Source organism: Trichosurus vulpecula, chromosome 7 (assembly GCF_011100635.1).
Source record: "Trichosurus vulpecula isolate mTriVul1 chromosome 7, mTriVul1.pri, whole genome shotgun sequence".
NCBI lineage: Eukaryota > Metazoa > Chordata > Mammalia > Diprotodontia > Phalangeridae > Trichosurus > Trichosurus vulpecula.
This window is the reverse complement of record NC_050579.1, coordinates 267,453,327-267,471,550: the sequence shown is the minus strand read 5'-3', so window position 1 is coordinate 267,471,550 and position 18,224 is coordinate 267,453,327. Positions and strand designations below refer to the sequence as shown.

The 18,224-nt window shown below is 51.4% G+C and overlaps 1 protein-coding gene across 1 annotated transcript; it reads left to right on the top strand.

Annotated features, from left to right (window-relative positions):
* Window positions 1–684: 684 nt before the first annotated feature.
* VARS1 (valyl-tRNA synthetase 1) lies at window positions 685–18,074 on the top strand. The gene is made up of 30 exons (XM_036767461.1): window positions 685–1,065; window positions 1,737–2,151; window positions 3,433–3,567; window positions 3,737–3,875; window positions 4,305–4,429; window positions 4,519–4,603; window positions 4,992–5,092; window positions 5,277–5,404; window positions 5,926–6,090; window positions 6,420–6,501; window positions 7,593–7,712; window positions 7,864–7,972; window positions 8,052–8,146; window positions 8,628–8,718; window positions 9,047–9,171; window positions 9,363–9,466; window positions 9,688–9,846; window positions 9,991–10,081; window positions 10,470–10,575; window positions 10,678–10,748; window positions 10,961–11,086; window positions 11,566–11,670; window positions 11,970–12,038; window positions 13,410–13,488; window positions 13,665–13,792; window positions 14,182–14,337; window positions 14,720–14,926; window positions 15,043–15,154; window positions 16,052–16,377; window positions 17,923–18,074. The coding sequence occupies exons 2-30, from the start codon at window positions 1,765–1,767 to the stop codon at window positions 17,989–17,991; spliced, it is 3,795 nt and encodes a 1,264-aa protein (XP_036623356.1). The 5' UTR covers window positions 685–1,065; window positions 1,737–1,764; the 3' UTR covers window positions 17,992–18,074.
* Window positions 18,075–18,224: the final 150 nt, after the last annotated feature.

The following is an 18,224-nucleotide window of genomic DNA, read 5'->3' as shown; positions in this document are numbered from 1 at the left end:
AAATGCTCTTGACCTTCGCCTTCCAGACCTCTAAACATTTTTTATCTGGACTATGTTAATAGCCTCCACGTTCACTTCAGTACATCTCCCACACCTGCTAAATTGATAATCCTAAAGTACTAGGCTCACCCTGTCAAGAAACCAGTGGCTCCCCCTCACCTTTAGGATAAAATGTGGCATTTACAGCCCTTCACAATCTGGTGCCATGCTAATTACACAGCACTCCCACTCCATGCGCCCTGCATTTTAGTCAAACTGTCCTAGTCCATGTTCCTGGGACGTTCCCTCCTCCGGCGCTCCCGCCACCCCCCATCCCTGTACTTGCTTCCTTTCTCAACTCCAGCCAACCCCCGAGTCTCGGCTCAAGCACTGCCTCCGAGAGACTAACTCCCCACTCCCCAACCCCGGCCCCCACCACGGGGCACGTTTTCATTTGTATCCCTGAAGTGTGTCAAGACGGGCACTTAATAAATACTTGTTGACTGACTGAGCTTTACTTAATAATCCCTCCTACAGTGGGAGACCCACTGTGCGACCAGGCCACCCCCCCCAAAGGAGCCTGTCCCCACGAAAGGGCATACACCGCGCCAGGGGGTTACAGGCGTAGGTCTGGGCCCGCGACAGGCGGCGTAGTGGGGATCACGCAGGAGCCCCAGGAGCCGAGCGTGCGCATGTCCGAGCCCCAGACTGAGGCGATTGTTGAATGGGAGCCCCACCCCCTCCCACCAGGGGCCGCCGCCGGATCCGGAGCCTTACCCCTCAGGACCCAAGGCCCGCCCCACCCCCAACAATCCCTGACCACCCCAACGAGGGTCAGGCCCCTCTCCAGGAGCGAGGTCTATACCCGCCCGTCCCGGCCCCACCCCGCCAGGACCCCGACTCTCTTCTTTCGGAACAGGCTCCAGACCAAACAGCTATGAAACTTGGGGTCCTTCCAAGAACCCGGAAGTGGTGGTCTGTCACAAAGGCGGCGAGACACGTGGACGGAGTCGCGGCTCTGGCCGGAGCCGGTGTTCGCTGGTAGCCGGGGAGGACCCCGAGCTGTCGCCGCCGCCCCGCGGCAGGGTACGGCCCCATCATCCCCGAAGCTCGTCGCCATCCGCTTCCCTTGTCCTAGGCCCCTTTCCGGCCTAGACGGCTCGGAAGTTACCGGCCAGCCTGCGCACCAACCCCACAGCCTCTGGCCCCCAGATGCCCTGGCCCGACCTGGCCCTCCCCGGAGTCCGGGGATGAGGCTGTCATCCCTGCCTCAGCCGCACCCCAGACCCCGCCGATGCCCTGCAGTGTCGCCACACAGCCTTCCTTGTCCCTTCCTAGTCCAGGTGTTCAGAAAGCCTAGCTCCCCGCACTGGCAGCCCCCTGCCCCGGCCCTGCCCCCTCATCGCCCTCAGTTCTGCGATCGTCACCTACACCCCCAGCCTCAACCTCTCCCCGTTAGGGGGCACAGATGGGATTTAAGCCTCTTTTCCTCTAGCCTGCCCTGACACTGGAGGCATTGGGGCCCAGAAGGATGGGGGTGCAGGAGGAAATGGGGGCCTCAGGATCGTTGGCTGAACCCTGGTCCCCCCCTGCCCCCGTCCCTAGCGTCTTATCATGTGCGCCCCCTCACCCCAACACCATTTATCCGTAGGGATGGGGAGCCGGCAGTGAGGTCTGCCCTTCGCCCCAGGCTTCCTCATCCTTTGAGATCCCTTTGAGTCAGGACTCGGGACTTGTTTATTTCTTTGTCCCCCCAGGTCTTGGCTCCTGCTACATCCGGGGAACATGTCCATCCTCTATGTCTCTCCTCACCCTGATGCCTTCCCCAGCCTCCGGGCCCTCATCGCTGCCCGCTATGGGGAGTCCGGACCTGGCCCAGGGTGGGGAGGGCCTCCTCCCCGGGTTTGCCTCCAGCCTCCCCCCACCAGTGGAACCTCCATCCCCCCGCCCCGTCTGCCGGTCCTAGAGCAGGGACCAGGGGGCCTGAGAGTGTGGGGAGCAGCAGCCGTCGCCCAGCTGCTGTGGCCCGCGGGGATGGGGGGTCCCGGAGGGAGCCGGGGAGCTACTCTCGTCCAACAGTGGGTCAGCTATGCCGATGGAGAGCTGGTGCCCGCTGCCTGTGGGGCCACGCTACCCGCTTTAGGGCTTCGGAACCCAGCCCAGGATCCTCAGGTGAAGAGGAGGTCGTGGGAAGGAATTGGGGGGATGGGAGGAAAATGGAAAAGGTTGAACTAGAAGGTGGGTGTTGGGGGGAGGGGAGGAAGGAGATGGTGGGACAAATGGAGTGAAAGGAGTGCCGGATTTGGAGTTGGAAGACTTGGAGAGTCCCAGAACCAGCACTTCCCGGACATGACCTCAAGCGTTATCTTTCTGAGCCAGAGATTATTCACCTGCAAAGTTGGGGTACTTAATACTACCAACCGTTTTACAGGATTATTTTGAGGCCCAAAGGATATTTATAAACGCAACACATAAGTGTGTGTGTATACGCACATACACATAACATACACACACTATAAACTTCCTTTGTAAACCTTAAAACTGTCTACAAATATGTACCTTTTTTTTTCTTCTCCGACTGGTGATTTCATTGGTGCCAGACACTACTGGTGTGGAAATTCCATACCGTAATGCAGAGCAACATTAATTCTATAACTTAGTCATAATTACCATAATTATTATGGCTTGTGAATTTAGGTTTCGAGTTAGACAAAGGAGGAGAGACAGAATGAGAATGATAAGTAGAAATTAATTTGAAGGGGAGGGGAGAGACTAGATGATGAGGGAGCAGTAGAGAGAAGAGAATTTAAGTGATGAGGAAACAAGATGGGGGGAAAGGGGACCAAGACCAGAGTTAGGCGTTTTGGTTTGTAGTTAGGACAAAAGTGATTTTTCAGAGAGCATTAAGAAGAAATTAATAGCACAGCACTAAGATGGGAGCGAATCCTGCGGGGAGGGAAGGATAATCATAATCGCTGACACATATGTAGCATTTCAGTATTTAGGAAACATTTTACATTATCTCAGTTACTTTTCACAATAATTTTGTGAGCTAGGTTCCATTTTACCAGTGGCAAACAGGCTTAAAGAGGTTAACGATTTGCCTATAGTCTTGAGGGAGCAGCTAGGTGGTACACTGGATAGAGTGCTGGGTCTGGAGTCAGGGATATTCTTCTTCCTGAGTTCAAATCCGGCCTCTGACACGTTGTAACCCTGGGCAGGTTACTTTATCCTGTTTGCCTCAGTTCTTCATATGTAAAATGAACTGGAGAAGGAAATGGCAAACCACTCTAGTATATTTGCTAAGAAAACCCTAAATGGGGTCACAGTGTCAGAAATGACTGAACTGAACAGTGGCCTTGATTTCCCAAATGGGATTTGAACCCAGATTTCTTTTGACTACACTTCCATCACTACCTGCCTTTTCACCTCCTGTTTGTTCCTTCTTCTCAGGCAGCTCTGGGAGCCCTGGGACGGGCACTGGGCCCACTGGAGGAGAGACTGAGATTGCACACCTTTTTGGCAGGGGAAGCCCCGACTTTGGCCGACCTGGCAGCTGTTACAGCCCTTCTGCTTCCCTTCCGCTATGTGAGTTGCCCTGGGGTGGGCTGAGGAAGAGGAGTGTTTGGGGGGAAGGAACCAGACCTAGGAGAGGGCAAAATGAAAAGGGTGAGTGTCAGGACAATGTGAAGAGGCTGAGTAGGGGGGTTTGCTGTACCTTCCCTTCATCTGGCTCTCCATACCTCCTCCTCCCTAGGTTCTAGACCCCCCTGCTCGCTGGGCTTGGGGTAACGTGAGCCGCTGGTTCATGACGTGCGTCCAGCAACCAGAATTTCGGGCTGTGTTAGGGGAAGTGTCTTTGTGCGCAGGGGTACGGCCTATCCCACAGCAACCAGGTAAGGATTGGAGAAGGGGAGACTGAGTGGATCATAAAATGGTGGGATCACAGATTTAGAGTTAGACGGGACTTCAGAAGCGATCTAGTCCAGTTCTATCATTTTACAAATGAGGAAACGGGTTCAAAGAGGTCAAGTGACTAGGCTAGGTCCTGTGATTCCAAATTCATGGCTCTTTCTACTGTACAATGTAATATCCCTCCCCCTACCCTCACCCGCCCCCCTTCTATGGAGCTCACTTCCTGTCTTTGGCTGAGTAAGAGAAGTGGTGTAAAGATGCAGGGGCAGTGATGGAGGAAGAGGCAAGATAGTCAAATGATAGATGTGGAATTGATGAGCAAAATGGTACCAGGCCAACATTTTCTTACTCTTATCTGAAATGTGAAGTTACTTTCTGCAGACTCTAAGAGGGTTAAACTTTTTTTTCAGGCTCTGAAGCTTCTGGGCCCCCCAAGACTGCAGCCCAGCTGAAAAAGGAAGCAAAGAAGCGGGAAAAGCTGGAGAAATTTCAACAGAAGCAAAAGAACCAGCTGCATCAGCCGGCCCCTGGGGAGGTGAGGGCTTGGGAAATCGGGATCTAGAAGCAGCTGAAGATGGGGGCACCCTCAAACAGGATCTGAATCATCTTCTCTTTCCCGTACAGAAGAAGCCAAAAGTTGAGAAGAAGGAGAAAAGGGACCCTGGGGTCATAATTTATGATATCCCTACTCCAACAGGGGAGAAGAAAGGTATTGGGCAGGAGGAGGAGAAAGACATACCCTGACTCCTGTGCTGAATCCATATCTCTCTCTACTATATATCCTCCATCTGGGGAGAAGGAGAGGTAGCACATCATAGGGGACAGAGAGGTAGATTCAGGTTCAGGAAGACTTGGGTTCAAGTCCTGTCTTGACACATAATGGCTGGTGATTTGGGGCAAGTTACTTTACCTGTCACTGCTTTAGGTAACTCTCCTAAGACTATAAATTGCTGACCTATATTGCTACTGGTAGTTTCCTTATCTGGGAGATCCCTAGGCCACTGAAATTAGTTTGAGTCCTTTCCCCCTATTTCTGTCCTCCTTTATGCACAGAATTTTGCACTGTGACCCCACTGACCTCTCTTCTCCGCCTTCAGATGTCAGTGGCTCCATGCCTGACTCCTATAGCCCCCAGTATGTTGAGGCTGCTTGGTACTCATGGTGGGAGAAGCAAGGATTCTTCAAACCAGAGTATGGGGTAAGCATGCAGCTGGACCCTGTTTCCCTCAAAGGAGTCTGGGCTAAAGTGGAGGGCTAGATTGAGAACCAGCTGCTGGGGGGCCAGATACTGGGGTCTGAGAAGGGAATATTGGCTAGGAGTGGCCAGAGCCAAGGGAGGCTGAAAAATCTAAAGGAAGCATGCCCCTTCACATTCACCTTAGCGTGCCAGTGTGTCAGAGCCTAATCCTCGAGGTGTCTTCATGATGTGCATCCCACCTCCCAATGTGACAGGATCCCTGCACCTTGGCCATGCCCTCACCAACGCCATCCAGGACTCGCTGACCCGCTGGTGAGGCTCTTCTACTTCCTAAGACCCATCTGTGGTCTCTGGACCTCCACTTCCAGTCCTTTCTTTTCATTGGCTCTCTCCCCATTAGGTTTCTCTTCCTTTGATAAGTTTTTCTCAGTGAGTCCTCTTTTTTCCTTCACTGGTTCAGCTTTTTTTCACTTGTTTTTTGTTGGCTTCTTTGTCGGCTATTTCCATTTCCTTCCCTTGCTTGGTTCCATGGTTCCATGACTTATCTCTCATTTATCCATCCATCTTGGCACAGCCTTGGGGGTCTTGATGGGCTCTTTTGTCATCCTTCTTTAGAGCCCCTTCCCTGACTTGTATTGATGCAGTCTGACCCATCCACCTCCACCCTCTGATTTGCGTTTTTTTCTTGTTGGCCTTCTATTTCTGGGCCTCCCTGCCTTATCAATATAACCACCAAATCCCTTCTCCAATTGGATTATTGACTCTTTTCTTTCTTAATGAGGCCATATTATGATTGAAACATCGCACCCCTATCAACACCTTAACCCTTCCAGGCACCGAATGAGAGGAGAGACAACCCTGTGGAACCCAGGCTGTGATCATGCTGGTATTGCCACACAGGTGGTTGTAGAGAAGAAACTATGGCGGGAACGTGGGCTGAACCGCCACCAGCTTGGTCGGGAGGCCTTCCTGCAGGAAGTCTGGAAATGGAAGAATGAGTGAGTGTACAACAAAATCTTTTTCTTTGCAGGGATGGATTCACAGGGTCAGGGAAAAGTGCCTCTATAGAAGAACTTTGATGACCTAGGTTCTCCCTACTTCAAGACAATGATAGGGGACTCAGTTGGCATTGGTTCCATGATGGGGAGGCATACTGTGGAGTAGGGTAGTGAGAGAGAACGTGTGTGTGTGTATCTCTGTCTCTGTCTCTGTCTGTCTGTCTGTCTGCCTGCCTGCTCTCAGCAGCCAGAGCGGATATGAGAATTAGGAAGAGTGGAGATGGGGGTGACCAACCTCCTCCCAAAGCTTTTCCTTCATCTGTTTCCAGGAAGGGAGACCGAATTTACCATCAGCTAAAGAAGCTCGGTGGCTCCTTGGATTGGGATCGAGCTTGTTTCACCATGGACCCTGTGAGTGTAGAGGGATTAGGAGTTTAGGATTCACTAGATTTGGTGACCCAGCAGCATCACTTATGGACCAGTAAATCCTTAGTGAATTGCTTTCTGCGCACACCACACTGTGAACTAGGTGTAGTGGGAGAAAAATAGGAGATGTTTTCCTTGCTTTCAAGGGGCTTACAAGGAGCCCCTTGTTTGGGGAGGTGGTGGTGGCAACCGTGTTGGGAATGTAGCCATGATGATGCACCAGATGGTAGGTAAAGGGCAGATTTCCTCACCAGCCAACCCATCCACCCACAGGTGTTGTTTACTAGCTACAACCTTGTATGTGCCTCTTCAAGGGGCTTCCTGATGTAGTGGTAACAGGAGGGGACAGTGAAGTGTTAGCTTATGCAGATGTACCTTTTTTCATGTTTCCTCGGTGGTTGGATCAAGTCTAGACTCTTCTACGTGGTCTTCAGGGCCCTCCCTTTGTCCTACAGTACTCCTAGGATCCTAGGATTTAGAACTGGAAGGGAGCGCAGAGATCATCGGGTCCAGCTGCTTCATTTGAGCTTACAGAATCATAGAGTTAGAGCTGGAAGGGCCCTTAGAGACCATCTTGTCCAACCCCCTCATTTTATAGATGAAGAAACTGCAGCTCAGGGAGGTTAAGTGAAGTTTGTCTGTCGTCCCAAAGATGGGCAGAGCCAGGAATCCTCCCAGGCCTCCTGGTTCCAAGTCCCAGTGCTCTTTTCCCAGCATACTTTCTCTGCTCTTGTCAGGTTGGGTCCCAGTGTCCCCAAGACACACTTGAGGCCATTATCAGCAGACAGAATCATTACTGCTACAGGAAACACACAGTTCTGTCACCATGGCCAGTTTTGTTGTGTCCCTAAAGATAGGGACAGGGGACTAGAGTAAGGACTGAAATCTATTATCCTCATGGTCTTTGAAGCAGAGAAGATTTCTACCCTGGGCATGTGGTGGGAGTAACCAGGCTCCCATCAGGGTTTTCCTTTTCCCTTCTACTCCAGATCCTTCGCCCTGACAACTAGGACCCCCTTCTCCAAAAGGAAAATATTTTTCTCTTTAACCCTCGTCCCCCGTTCATCCCTTTCCAGAAACCCTCAGCTGCTGTCACGGAGGCTTTTGTCCGCCTCCATAACGATGGAGTCATTTACCGGAGTACCCGCCTCGTCAACTGGTCATGTACTCTCAACTCTGCCATCTCTGACATTGAGGTGTGTGGTGTCTCCAGGAAGATTTCTGGTCTCTGCAGGCTAGCTTCCTGGCTCCCCTCCATTGCCCTAAATCATCTCCTCAGCCCATTTCCTGCTACATAAAGCTCTTTTTCTAATTGCCCCCATTCTTACCTTCTTACTCTTATCACAGGTGGATAAGAAGGAGCTGTCAGGCCGAACCCTACTCTCTGTCCCAGGCTATCAGGAGAAGGTGGAATTTGGGGTCCTTGTTTCTTTTGCCTATAAGATAGAGGATTCAGGTAGGGTCCAGGGACATCTGGGGTCCTCTATCCCAGGGTAAAAGGCAGAGGCTAAGTCTTCCTTCCTCCCTTTACCCAGAGAGCGATGAGGAGGTGGTGGTAGCAACCACTCGTATTGAGACCATGTTGGGAGATGTAGCTGTGGCTGTACACCCCAAAGACCCTAGATACCAGGTAAAGGGCAGATTCTCTCACCAATCCCCCCACTCACAAGTTCTTTATTAAGTACAACCTCTATGTTAGTAAACCCCCAGGACAGACAGAAGCACAGCAATCCCTGCTCTCCAGAAGCAACTGGAATAAACCTATCCCAAAAAGAGGTGGCTGTGGGTGGAATGGGAAATAAGGGTTCGGAGGAGAAGACTCACATAAAACCAGGTTATATCCCTATCTGGAGCTGCGTATTTCTGTTCAGTGGGCCCAAGACAGCTGGAGGAGGTTCTAAGGAGGACAGACAGGGTGGAATTTCCCATAGACACGGGAATGGTTGACAATCCTGAAGAAGGCAGTAGATCCATTCTTGAGGAGGAAGTCCTTTGGCGGGGGTTTAAATACAGTCCCAGTCTTTGGTTTATGTCAGGGAAGATATTTGTGTTCTCCTATCCCGTGTCCTTGGACTCCTGCTCCTTATGGTTCTGACCTTTTCTGTCCCCAGCACCTTCAGGGAAAGAGAGTTATGCACCCATTCCTCCTTCGAAGCCTTCCTGTCATCTTTGATGAGTTTGTAGACATGGAGTTTGGCACTGGTGAGTTTGAGGAGAGCTAGGAAGGAATAGACTCTTTACCCAACCTTCTTCAGGGACAAGGGTGATAGGAGGCCTTCTTCATATGTTTGGGGATGAAGGGGCGGGGCACCCATGACATTCCTCCCCTCACTGTTTTTCCAGAGGATGGAGAAAGTAGATTTGCTTAGAGCAGACACTTTCCCACAGATTTGGGGGAGAAGCTGCTTCTTGCAGTGACTCATCTGAACAGTGGCTTGGGGAGTGCGTACAATTATTTTGGGACTAGGAAACTCTGATCCTTGGTGATTGGTGCTGTGACCTTCCTGCCCTTGTCCTTTCCTGCCTCTAGGCGCTGTAAAAATCACACCAGCCCATGATCAGAATGACTATGAGGTTGGGCAAAGGCACAAGCTAGAGGCAGTGAGCATCATGGACCACCAAGGCAACCTCATCAACGTTCCCCCTCCCTTTCTGGTGAGAAGGGTTAAGAGGTGGAATAGCTGGGAGGATGATGGGAAGTCTGACAGAGAGGAGAAAGAAAGAAGAAGAGAGAAGCCTCCTAAGTATGGGGCTAGATACAGGAAAAGGTTTAGGGTGGAGGAGAAGAGAGGGCTGTTGGAGCCCTGTGTGCTGTGGAGGACTCTGACATTTCTTCTACCTTATAGGGCCTTCCACGGTTCGAGGCAAGGAAAGCAGTGTTGGCAGCCCTAAAAGACAAGGGACTATTTCGGGCAGTGAAGGACAATCCAATGGTGGTACCTTTGTGCAAGTAAGAGCAAATCTTTTCTTTTCTTTTCTTTTCTTTTCTTTTCTTTTCTTTTCTTTTCTTTTCTTTTCTTTTCTCTTCTCTTGTCCTGTCCTGTCCTGTCCTGTCTTGTCCCATCCTGTCTTGTCTCCTCCTCTGTCCTCTCCTCTCCATCTTTCAGCTAGTGGCCAGGGCAGACCTCCAGGAAAATGGTCTCCTTTTTCATGTGTCTGTGTGTTCTGCAGCCGCTCCAAGGATGTAGTTGAGCCCCTTCTGAAGCCCCAGTGGTACGTGAGATGTGGGGAGATGGCCCAGGCAGCCAGTGCAGCCGTGACTCGGGGAGACCTTAAGATAGTGCCTGAGATCCATCAGAAAATATGGCACAGCTGGATGGACAACATCAGGTGCATGTCAGGGGAGGGCTGGGGAGGCTGTGAGAGAAGACTGGGGGAGGGGAAGGGGGGAGGATTTAGTCAGGAGAGGAAGATGGTGGCTTCCTGGTCTTTAGCCGCTTCTCTTAATTCTGTTCTCTTTCCCTTCCTCCCCAGAGACTGGTGCATCTCCCGGCAGCTATGGTGGGGTCACCAAATCCCCGCCTACTTTGTCACTGTCAACGATCCTGGAGTTCCCCCTGGGGAGGTAAAAGAACCGGACCTTGGCCTCCCTGAGGGAGATGGGAGGGAAGGGTATTAGGGGCAGGGAAAGTCAGAGACTAAGGAAGTAGATTTTGACGTCTGTGCCTTCTGGGGTCTGGGAGTAGGGGTGGGGGTAGGTGAAGGGGAAGGAGGTTAAAGGGGGATTGACAAGATAGACAAGGGTCCCTTTGGGAGAAGAATTAGGGGCATGAAGGACTGGATTCCAAGGTCCTTGAGGAGAATGGAAACATGGAGAAGGGGGAGGGGATAGAAACTTGAGACCCCTAGCTGGGGCAGGGCAGATGTCCTCATTTTTATAAAGGAAAGCATCGTCCAAGGAAAGTCAGGTGCTGAGGGTATCAGAGTAACATGTCTTCTTACTCTGGGGACAGGATTCTGATGGTCGGTATTGGGTGAGTGGCCGAAGCGAGGAGGAGGCGAGGGGGAAGGCAGCCAAGGAGTTTGGAGTGTCCCCAGACAAGATTAGTCTCTCACAGGGTAAGAGAGGATTGAGGGGGGAGTCTGGCAGGGACAACTGTGGTAGAGCTTGGACCCCTTATTCCAGCTTGACCCCTGACCCTGATTTCTTCCCCCTTCCAGATGAGGATGTCTTAGACACATGGTTCTCCTCTGGCATCTTTCCCTTTTCCATCTTTGGATGGCCCAACCAGGTATGAAGGTTGGGGTCTGACATAGGACTTGTAAGGGAAGATCCTGGCTTCCTGATAAAAAAGACTTGGGGGTTGGACACCTGGGTCATAGGTTGGGGGTGAGTAAGGAAGGCTAGTTACTGGTTATGAGGGACATAGACTGGGGAACCAGATGTCTGTGTCCTGGACCTTTCATCTCAGAAACCTGGATCCCTGTTTTATCTTCTCTTCAGACAGAGGACCTAAGTATATTCTACCCAGGGACCCTGCTGGAGACAGGACATGACATTTTATTCTTCTGGGTAGCCCGTATGGTGATGCTGGGTCTGAAGCTAACGGGGAAACTGCCCTTCAAAGAGGTAGGAACAACAGCCCTTTCCTGTGTAAACTGTGGCTTCTGGTACTGGGTGCCCCGACCCTGCCCAATACTGGAACTTCCATCTTTAGCCTGGTCAACCCCAGATGCTAGTGTGGTTCTCCCCACCCCCCAAAAAAGATCATTCCATAAACGATATCTTTAAAATATTTGGCTGAGATGCACTCCCTATCCTAGGACATCTGTTTTGAGGGCCTCCCCTGCGACACTCAGCATATCACCCTCAGAATCCCCAAGCTATCTGCCTGACCTCTTGGAAAGGATGGGGTCTGAGAGATAGGCCAGAGTGTGGGCCACCAGAAACCTATGGAGAATTAAGCTGAATTGCATGACGGAGAATTGAATCAAGGATTGTGAGAGTAGAACACTCCTTCAGTGTTTCTCTTGTATGGAACTAGTAGGAGTAGGAAGGAAGCAGCCATCTGACCTTCCTTCCCCCAACTCCCTACACTGTCTCCACAGGTTTATCTCCATGCCCTTGTCAGAGATGCCCATGGCCGGAAGATGAGCAAATCACTTGGTAATGTCATTGACCCCTTGGACGTCATCAGGGGGCTCTCCCTGCAGGTAAGGCTAGATATCCAGGGCCTGGAGAGTGGAGTGGAGGGGACTTTGGGGGATCTAGGAAAAGATTTCTTAACCTAGGGTCTGTGAACGTGTGTGTATGGATTTTGATAACCATATTCTAATAGAATTTGTTTCCTTGAAGTTGTGTGGATTTTATTTCATGCCTTTAAAAACACTATTTGAGAAGGGGTCCATCCTCCAGACTGCCAAAAAAAGAACAAGGTTAAGATCCCCTCGTCTAGGAAATTCCTGGACCCTCTGTGCTGAGCTTCTCCAATCACCCCCTCATCTCTACTTAGGGACTCCATGACCAGCTACTGAACAGCAATCTCGACCCTGGTGAAATGGAAAAAGCCAAGGAGGGGCAGGTATGGAGTGTTAGAGGTTGGAGAGAGTGTGTGACTTCTGAAGAGAGGGGGGAACCTGTGGGATCTTGTTAGGAGACGTGGGAGCCCCAGAGATAGAAATGGGGAAGGAGCTGGAGAGTGTGGAAAAAGGAAGGGGAGGAAGAGAGCGCTTTACTAGATGGAGCTCTGGCTTTGGAGTCAGGACTTGGCTTCCATCACCCACTCCTCATTATGTGGACAAGGTGAAGGGAATGAGACTCGGCCCCTGCCCTCATCCTTGGCCAGCATCCCAGTGTCCCTAGACCCTTCTTGAAACCTGACCCACGAACTCCATGCTTTTCATTTATTGGCTGTGTGACCGTGAGCACGTCATGTAGCCTCTCTAAGGAGATGGACCAGATGGCCTCTAATCAGTCATTCAGTCAGTATTCTTTTTTTTCCAAGATTGAGAAGCTGGTTTATTTATTGATTTATAATCAGCAGTCATTTCAGCAAGTGAAGATGAGTTAATCAGGATCTCCTAAGCCCTGAGTATGTTCCAGGGCAGAGTTTGTCTGTAGCTTGGGGCGCTCAGCATTTTTGCATTACCTTTTGTGGGGAATTGTTTCATGGTACCGGCTGAAGCTGATTTCCCATGATTCCTAGCCCTTCATTTGGCTAGATCAACATGCACTTATTAATTGCCTGCTGTGTGCTTGGGCACCTAGGTGGCACAATAGATAGCTTGGGGTTAGGAAGACTCCTCTTTGTGAATTCCAATCCAGTTTCAGACACTAGCTGTGTGACCCTGGGCAAGTCACTTACCCCTGTTTGCCTCAGTTCCTCATCTGTAAAGTGAACTGGAGAAGAAAATGACAAACCACTCCAGTATCTTTGCCAAGAAAACCCCAAGTTGGACAGGACTAAAAAATGACTCACAGCAAGAACTGAGTGTTAGGCATTAGTGATACAGACACAACGAATGAAACATTCCTCATTCTAAGGAGCTTAGGCTCTGAAAGGGCAGACAGCATACATGAGGATATAAAGAACATGTGTAAAGATGTAAATATGTATAAAATACATATAAAGAATATACAGAATAAATGGAAAGAAAACAAATACAAATCACTACCAAGGAGTAAAAGGTGAGGACTTGGGAGAGGAAATCAGAAAAGGCTTCATGTAGAATGTGCCCCTTAAGCTGAGTCTTGAAGGGATGCTTTGACTTGGTGGGGGCGGGGAGGGGGGGGGATATTGCAGACAAGAGGCTGAGAGATGGAGGGTCTTGTGGGAGGAACAGAGAAGGCTGGTTTTCCTTCCCACTGTGAGTCTATGATCCCTTTGAGATTGAAGAAGAGAGAAAGGAGGGCAATTTGTAGGGACTCTGACATATCTTATCTCTCCATGTAGAAGACAGATTTCCCCAACGGAATCCCAGAGTGCGGCACAGACGCTCTCAGATTTGGACTTTGTGCCTATACCTCTCAGGGTATGACCTCACCACCCGCCACTAACCCTCTCTGCTCTCCCAGGCTATGCCTGAGGTCTATCCTTGGACCCCCTGCAGTCCTCCACGGGGCCTGCTAGCCCTGGGGCCTTGGTGGATGGGGTGATGGACAGTATGCATCCTGATGTTCCTTTGCTCACTCCTCCCTGTCTCCACAGGCCGGGACATTAACCTGGACGTGAACCGAATCCTTGGGTATCGACATTTCTGTAACAAGCTCTGGAATGCTACCAAGTTTGCCCTTAGGGCATTGGGAGATGGATTTGTACCCTCACCTATTCCCCAAGTGAGGGACCTCAGGGGCTGACGGGGAGGGCGGTACCCTCAAACTCTCCTCAAATAGAGCTGAATGGGCACTAGGTTATTCATGGGTGTGGTGGGGTTTCTGAAGACAAGAAGACAGTTCACTCATGAGCTAAGCTTTCAGCTCCCCTTAAACTTATTTAAACCAGTTCCTTGAGATTCTACAAGTCTATATGATTCCTCACCCCAAACTGGGTGGAATTTTACATAGGCCAGACTCAGATGGCTTGACCCCCAATATAGCAGCAGTTTAGCAGGGACTAGCCCAGTGGACTGTGCTGACCTGACTCCTTCCCAATCCCTGGGAATGGCATTCGTCTTGGTCACACCACATCCCCCCGCACACACACTACCTACCATCATCCTGTGTAGGCCAGCAGTCAGGAGAGCTTGGCTGACCGCTGGATTAAGAGCCGCCTGAGTGAAGCAGTTGGGCTGAGCGACCAGGGTTTCCGTGCCTATGACTTCCCCACTGCCACCACTGCCCAGTACAGCTTTTGGCTCTATGACCTCTGCAACGTTTACCTGGTAAGGGTAGGATGGGTTCTGGGATGTACCTTGTTTGGGGGAGGGTCCACATGAGGTGCTCCAATCCTCATCAGATCTCAGGAGGTATATCTCTCTGGTAACCAACCTACAAAAGCGAACGCAGAAGGCAAAGTGAGGGAGGCTAGAGAGAAGGCCACTTGGGATCCCAGGGTAAGGACAGTGACGACTGGCCCTCGCTAAGACATCCCCATTGTACCAGGAGATTTGTTTGGGTGCTTAAGGTTCCACGGGGATGTGAGGTAGGCTGCGTGTTTAGAGTGCCTCGAGTTTCTTGTGTTTAAAGTGAGAAAGCCGGACTAGGTAATCTCTGAGATCCCTTCCAAATCCAACAGGCTGGAATTGGTCTGTTTTTGTTCTCCAGGAGTGCCTGAAACCTGTGCTCTCTGGGACGGACCAAGCTGCAGCAGACACCGCCCGGCAGACCCTCTACACTTGCCTGGATGTGGGCCTAAGACTACTCTCACCCTTCATGCCCTTCGTGACTGAGGAGTTGTATCAGCGCCTGCCTCGGAGGGGGCCCCAGGCTCCACCCAGTCTTTGTGTTACCCCCTACCCAGAGCCCAGTGAGGTTCGAATTGAGGCCAGAGCCCCTGAGGGGAAATGGGGACTGGGTGAGGGGCACAATGGAGGGTTGAAGGCTTGTCCTCCGTTTTCTGCCTCATGAACATTTTTGCCTTGTTACAGTTCTCTTGGAAGGATCCTGAGGCCGAAGCTGCTTTTGAGCTGTCACTCAGCATTACCCGGGCTGTGCGTTCTCTCCGAGCAGATTACAACCTCACCCGGAGCCAGCCTGAGTGTGAGGGACCCAGCATGTTTTCTTGGTTTTGCTATGTTGCTTCTTGTTCATGGTGTTTGCCTTTTTCCTGGCTTTTAAAGTTGATCTCTGCCTCTGGGGGCTTGGGGCTGGGTTACTGGCTTTGTGTGCTGGGGTCTCCGGTTCTGGCAGCTGGAGGCTGTAGCTTACCTGGTGCTGAGCTGGTGCTGGTGGTGTTGGCTAGCATGTGCCGAGGCCAGATGGGGTTTTCCTGTGTTTCTCCAGGATTACACTGAAGCTTTGGCGGGGGGTGGGGGTCTGGTCGCTGGAGATCACCTCCTCAACGGAGGCTCGGCTAGAGCACAGGTAGAGCCTTTGGTGGATGCCTGTTCCCTGCACAAGTGGTGGTTCTCAAGCTGGTGTCTGCAGGTTCCCCGGCTGTGCAAAGGCATGCGGAGGTCCTGGTGTTGGCGGAGCTCAGCATCTCCTGCTAGATTGCTGACGTGGGGCTAGCCGATGGCTTGCTGGGACACCTCCTGTACTGGTCCTCTTCAGCCACAGCAAGAGGGACCTTTCCCATTAATACCCTTAGCCTCATAAGCTAAAAAAACTGCTGCACCCTGTCTTTCTGCTGGCTCCACTGTTCCAGGATTTTTCCTGGGGTGGTATTTTCTGGGTTTTTCAAGGTATATAAGGGAGAGTGAGAGTGACTTACTGCTTACTCTGCCATCTTGGCTCCTGGAAGTCCCCAGCATGTTTTCTTCTACCCCCATCATATCCAGGCCCCTGATACTTATCCTATCTGTGCTCCCTACCGCTTTAGGGTATCTATACCCTCAGGCATCCTGTCTTGGTCCCTCTGCCAGCTCCTGCTCACCTCCCTCACCCACCAGATGTCCAAGCATCTGGCCTCACCTCTTCCTCTTTCTCCAATGACAGGTTTCCTGGAAGTGGCAGATGAGGCGACAGGAGCACAGGCTTCTTCAGTGTCAGGCTACGTGCAGGCCCTCTCCAACACTGGATCTGTGACCATCCTGCTCCCTGGAGTCCCCGCCCCACAGGGCTGTGCTGTGGGCCTGGCGTCTGACCGATGCTCTGTCCACCTGCAGCTTCAGGGGCTGGTGGATCCTGCCCGAGAGCTGGCCAAGCTCCGGGCCAAGCGTGGGGAAGCCGAGCGTCAGGCCCAAAGACTTAGGGAGCGTCGGGCTGTTCCCGACTACGCCACCAAGGTTCCCTCCCAAGTCCAGGAGTCTGAGGAGGCCAAGGTGTGTGGGTCTTTGGTGGCATCCTCCCACCCCATGTTAATCCCCACCCACCTCAGGGTCCAAGGCCAGTTCCTCCCTGATTCTTTGTTGGTGAAAGGCCCAGGCACTGGCCTATCTGTTCCTTCCTGGCTACTGTTTTTGTTTCTCCCCTCCCATAGTAGAATAGGATGCAATTTCCCAGCTTTTCACCATCTCTCCTGTTACATAGCAAGTACACAACTCCTTGGCGGTTTAAGGGATTTTTCTTGCCAGTACCTCAGAAGGTTATAAGCACAAGGTAGTCTTACCAAGCCTTGAGTTGTTTTCTTGGGGTCCAGCATGAATGCTGGAGCCGGAAGGGGAGGTGGAGTGGGGCACTGTCCTTCTGTTCCTATATGGGCTCTTCCACTAACATCTCATGCACACATGAAAACATCAGACCTGCAAGATCTGATGATCAGGAAACAGGTCTAGGAAAGGGGCAGTGTTTTAACAGCAGCAGCAGCAGCTCACATTTCTACAACTAAGACTTCTGGGAAGTTTGTGGGAATGCCATCTTCTGGTTTTACAGAAGAGGGACCTGAAGACTGAGCAGCTCGCTCAAGGTCACATAGCACGTTAGTGGGGAAGCCAGCGTTAATTTGGGGTTTTCTTGAGAATTAGTCCTATGCTGTCTCTCTTTCACCAAAGGGCACGGACATTGGGATATGAGGAAGTAAGCAGGTGTTATCAGGGGTTCCCAGGGGCTATCCTGCTCCATTTCCCAGGGTGAATGTGGACTTGGTCAGTAAGACAATAAGTAACCCTTCTTGCACATACTCAACCCACACCATTGGGACTGGGGAGAGGAGGATATCTTGATTTCTCTGCCTGCCCTTTGGAAACCGAACGTTAACTTGGGGAGACGATAGAGCAGTATTGAACATAGGAAGAAAAGGGGGCAGTTGCTGCCTGTGATACACAAGGGAGGCCCTTATCTCTGATTCCCGCCCTCCCCCCCCCCCCCGAGAGAATCTGGGGTCTGACTGACTCAGGCAGGTTAGTAGGGTAAAGGAATGATATGCCTTATAACAGATTGTCCTTCATCTTCTGTTTGGCTCCCACCTGGTGCCCCTGACCCTCCCCAAGGCTCACAAACACCTCACAGTACTGCTGATATGGGGGTGGAACTGGGGGCAGGGGTCTGGTTGGAACTCTGCTTCAAAGACGATGATGAGAGAGGACATCTGGTATGATGTGTCAACCACTTGGTGGGAAAATGGGCTTCCAAAGTCCGACTTCTATAATTAAGTGTATGACCTGAATATGTTCTCTGACAGCTCAGAGAAAAGGGCAGAGCTCTGTGGGATAGGGTAGTTAAGTGAGGCTTACACAGAAACGGGTTGGGTTTAGACCTCAAGATGGGCAGGAAGTTCCCTTGGTTTCCATTTTCCCTTTAGCTCCTCCATGGCGCCTCTTCTCTCTGATCCCCTCCTGGGCTAAGGGGTTTGCCAGTACTTTGGAGGCAGGGGGTGTCTCCTTTGGGTCTTGGAGTTCTCACGCATGCTATCTCCTTCCCCACCCCAGCTCCAGCAGACAGAGGCAGAGCTGAAGAAGGTAGACGAAGCCATTGCCCTGTTTGAGAAGATGCTGTGAGACTTGGAGACAGCTCCCCAGCACCCTGACCTTCCATCATTGGGTGGGGGGACGTGCTGCAGCAATAAATATTTTGGCACAAACCTTGTATTTCTTTGTGTAAGGAGGAATGCGTTCCCCTGAGGGAGCAGAAATCAGAAGCTTAATTCTTGGAAGGGGAGGGGCATTGCTAAAGGTTGAGAATCTGATAACTGGGGAACTGGACGCTTTTGTCCCGGGAGAATACTGAGGGT

What these genes read in the sequence shown, in the direction of transcription:
- VARS1 (XM_036767461.1), top strand. Translation starts at nt 1,765, where the DNA reads ATGTCCATCCTCTATGTCTCTCCTCACCCTGATGCCTTCCCCAGCCTC. An exon ending in ACGTTCCCCCTCCCTTTCTG is followed by an intron (nt 9,172 to 9,362) that starts GTGAGAAGGGTT and finishes TCTACCTTATAG; the next exon opens with GGCCTTCCACGGTTCGAGGC. An exon ending in TCAGGGGGCTCTCCCTGCAG is followed by an intron (nt 11,671 to 11,969) that starts GTAAGGCTAGAT and finishes ATCTCTACTTAG; the next exon opens with GGACTCCATGACCAGCTACT.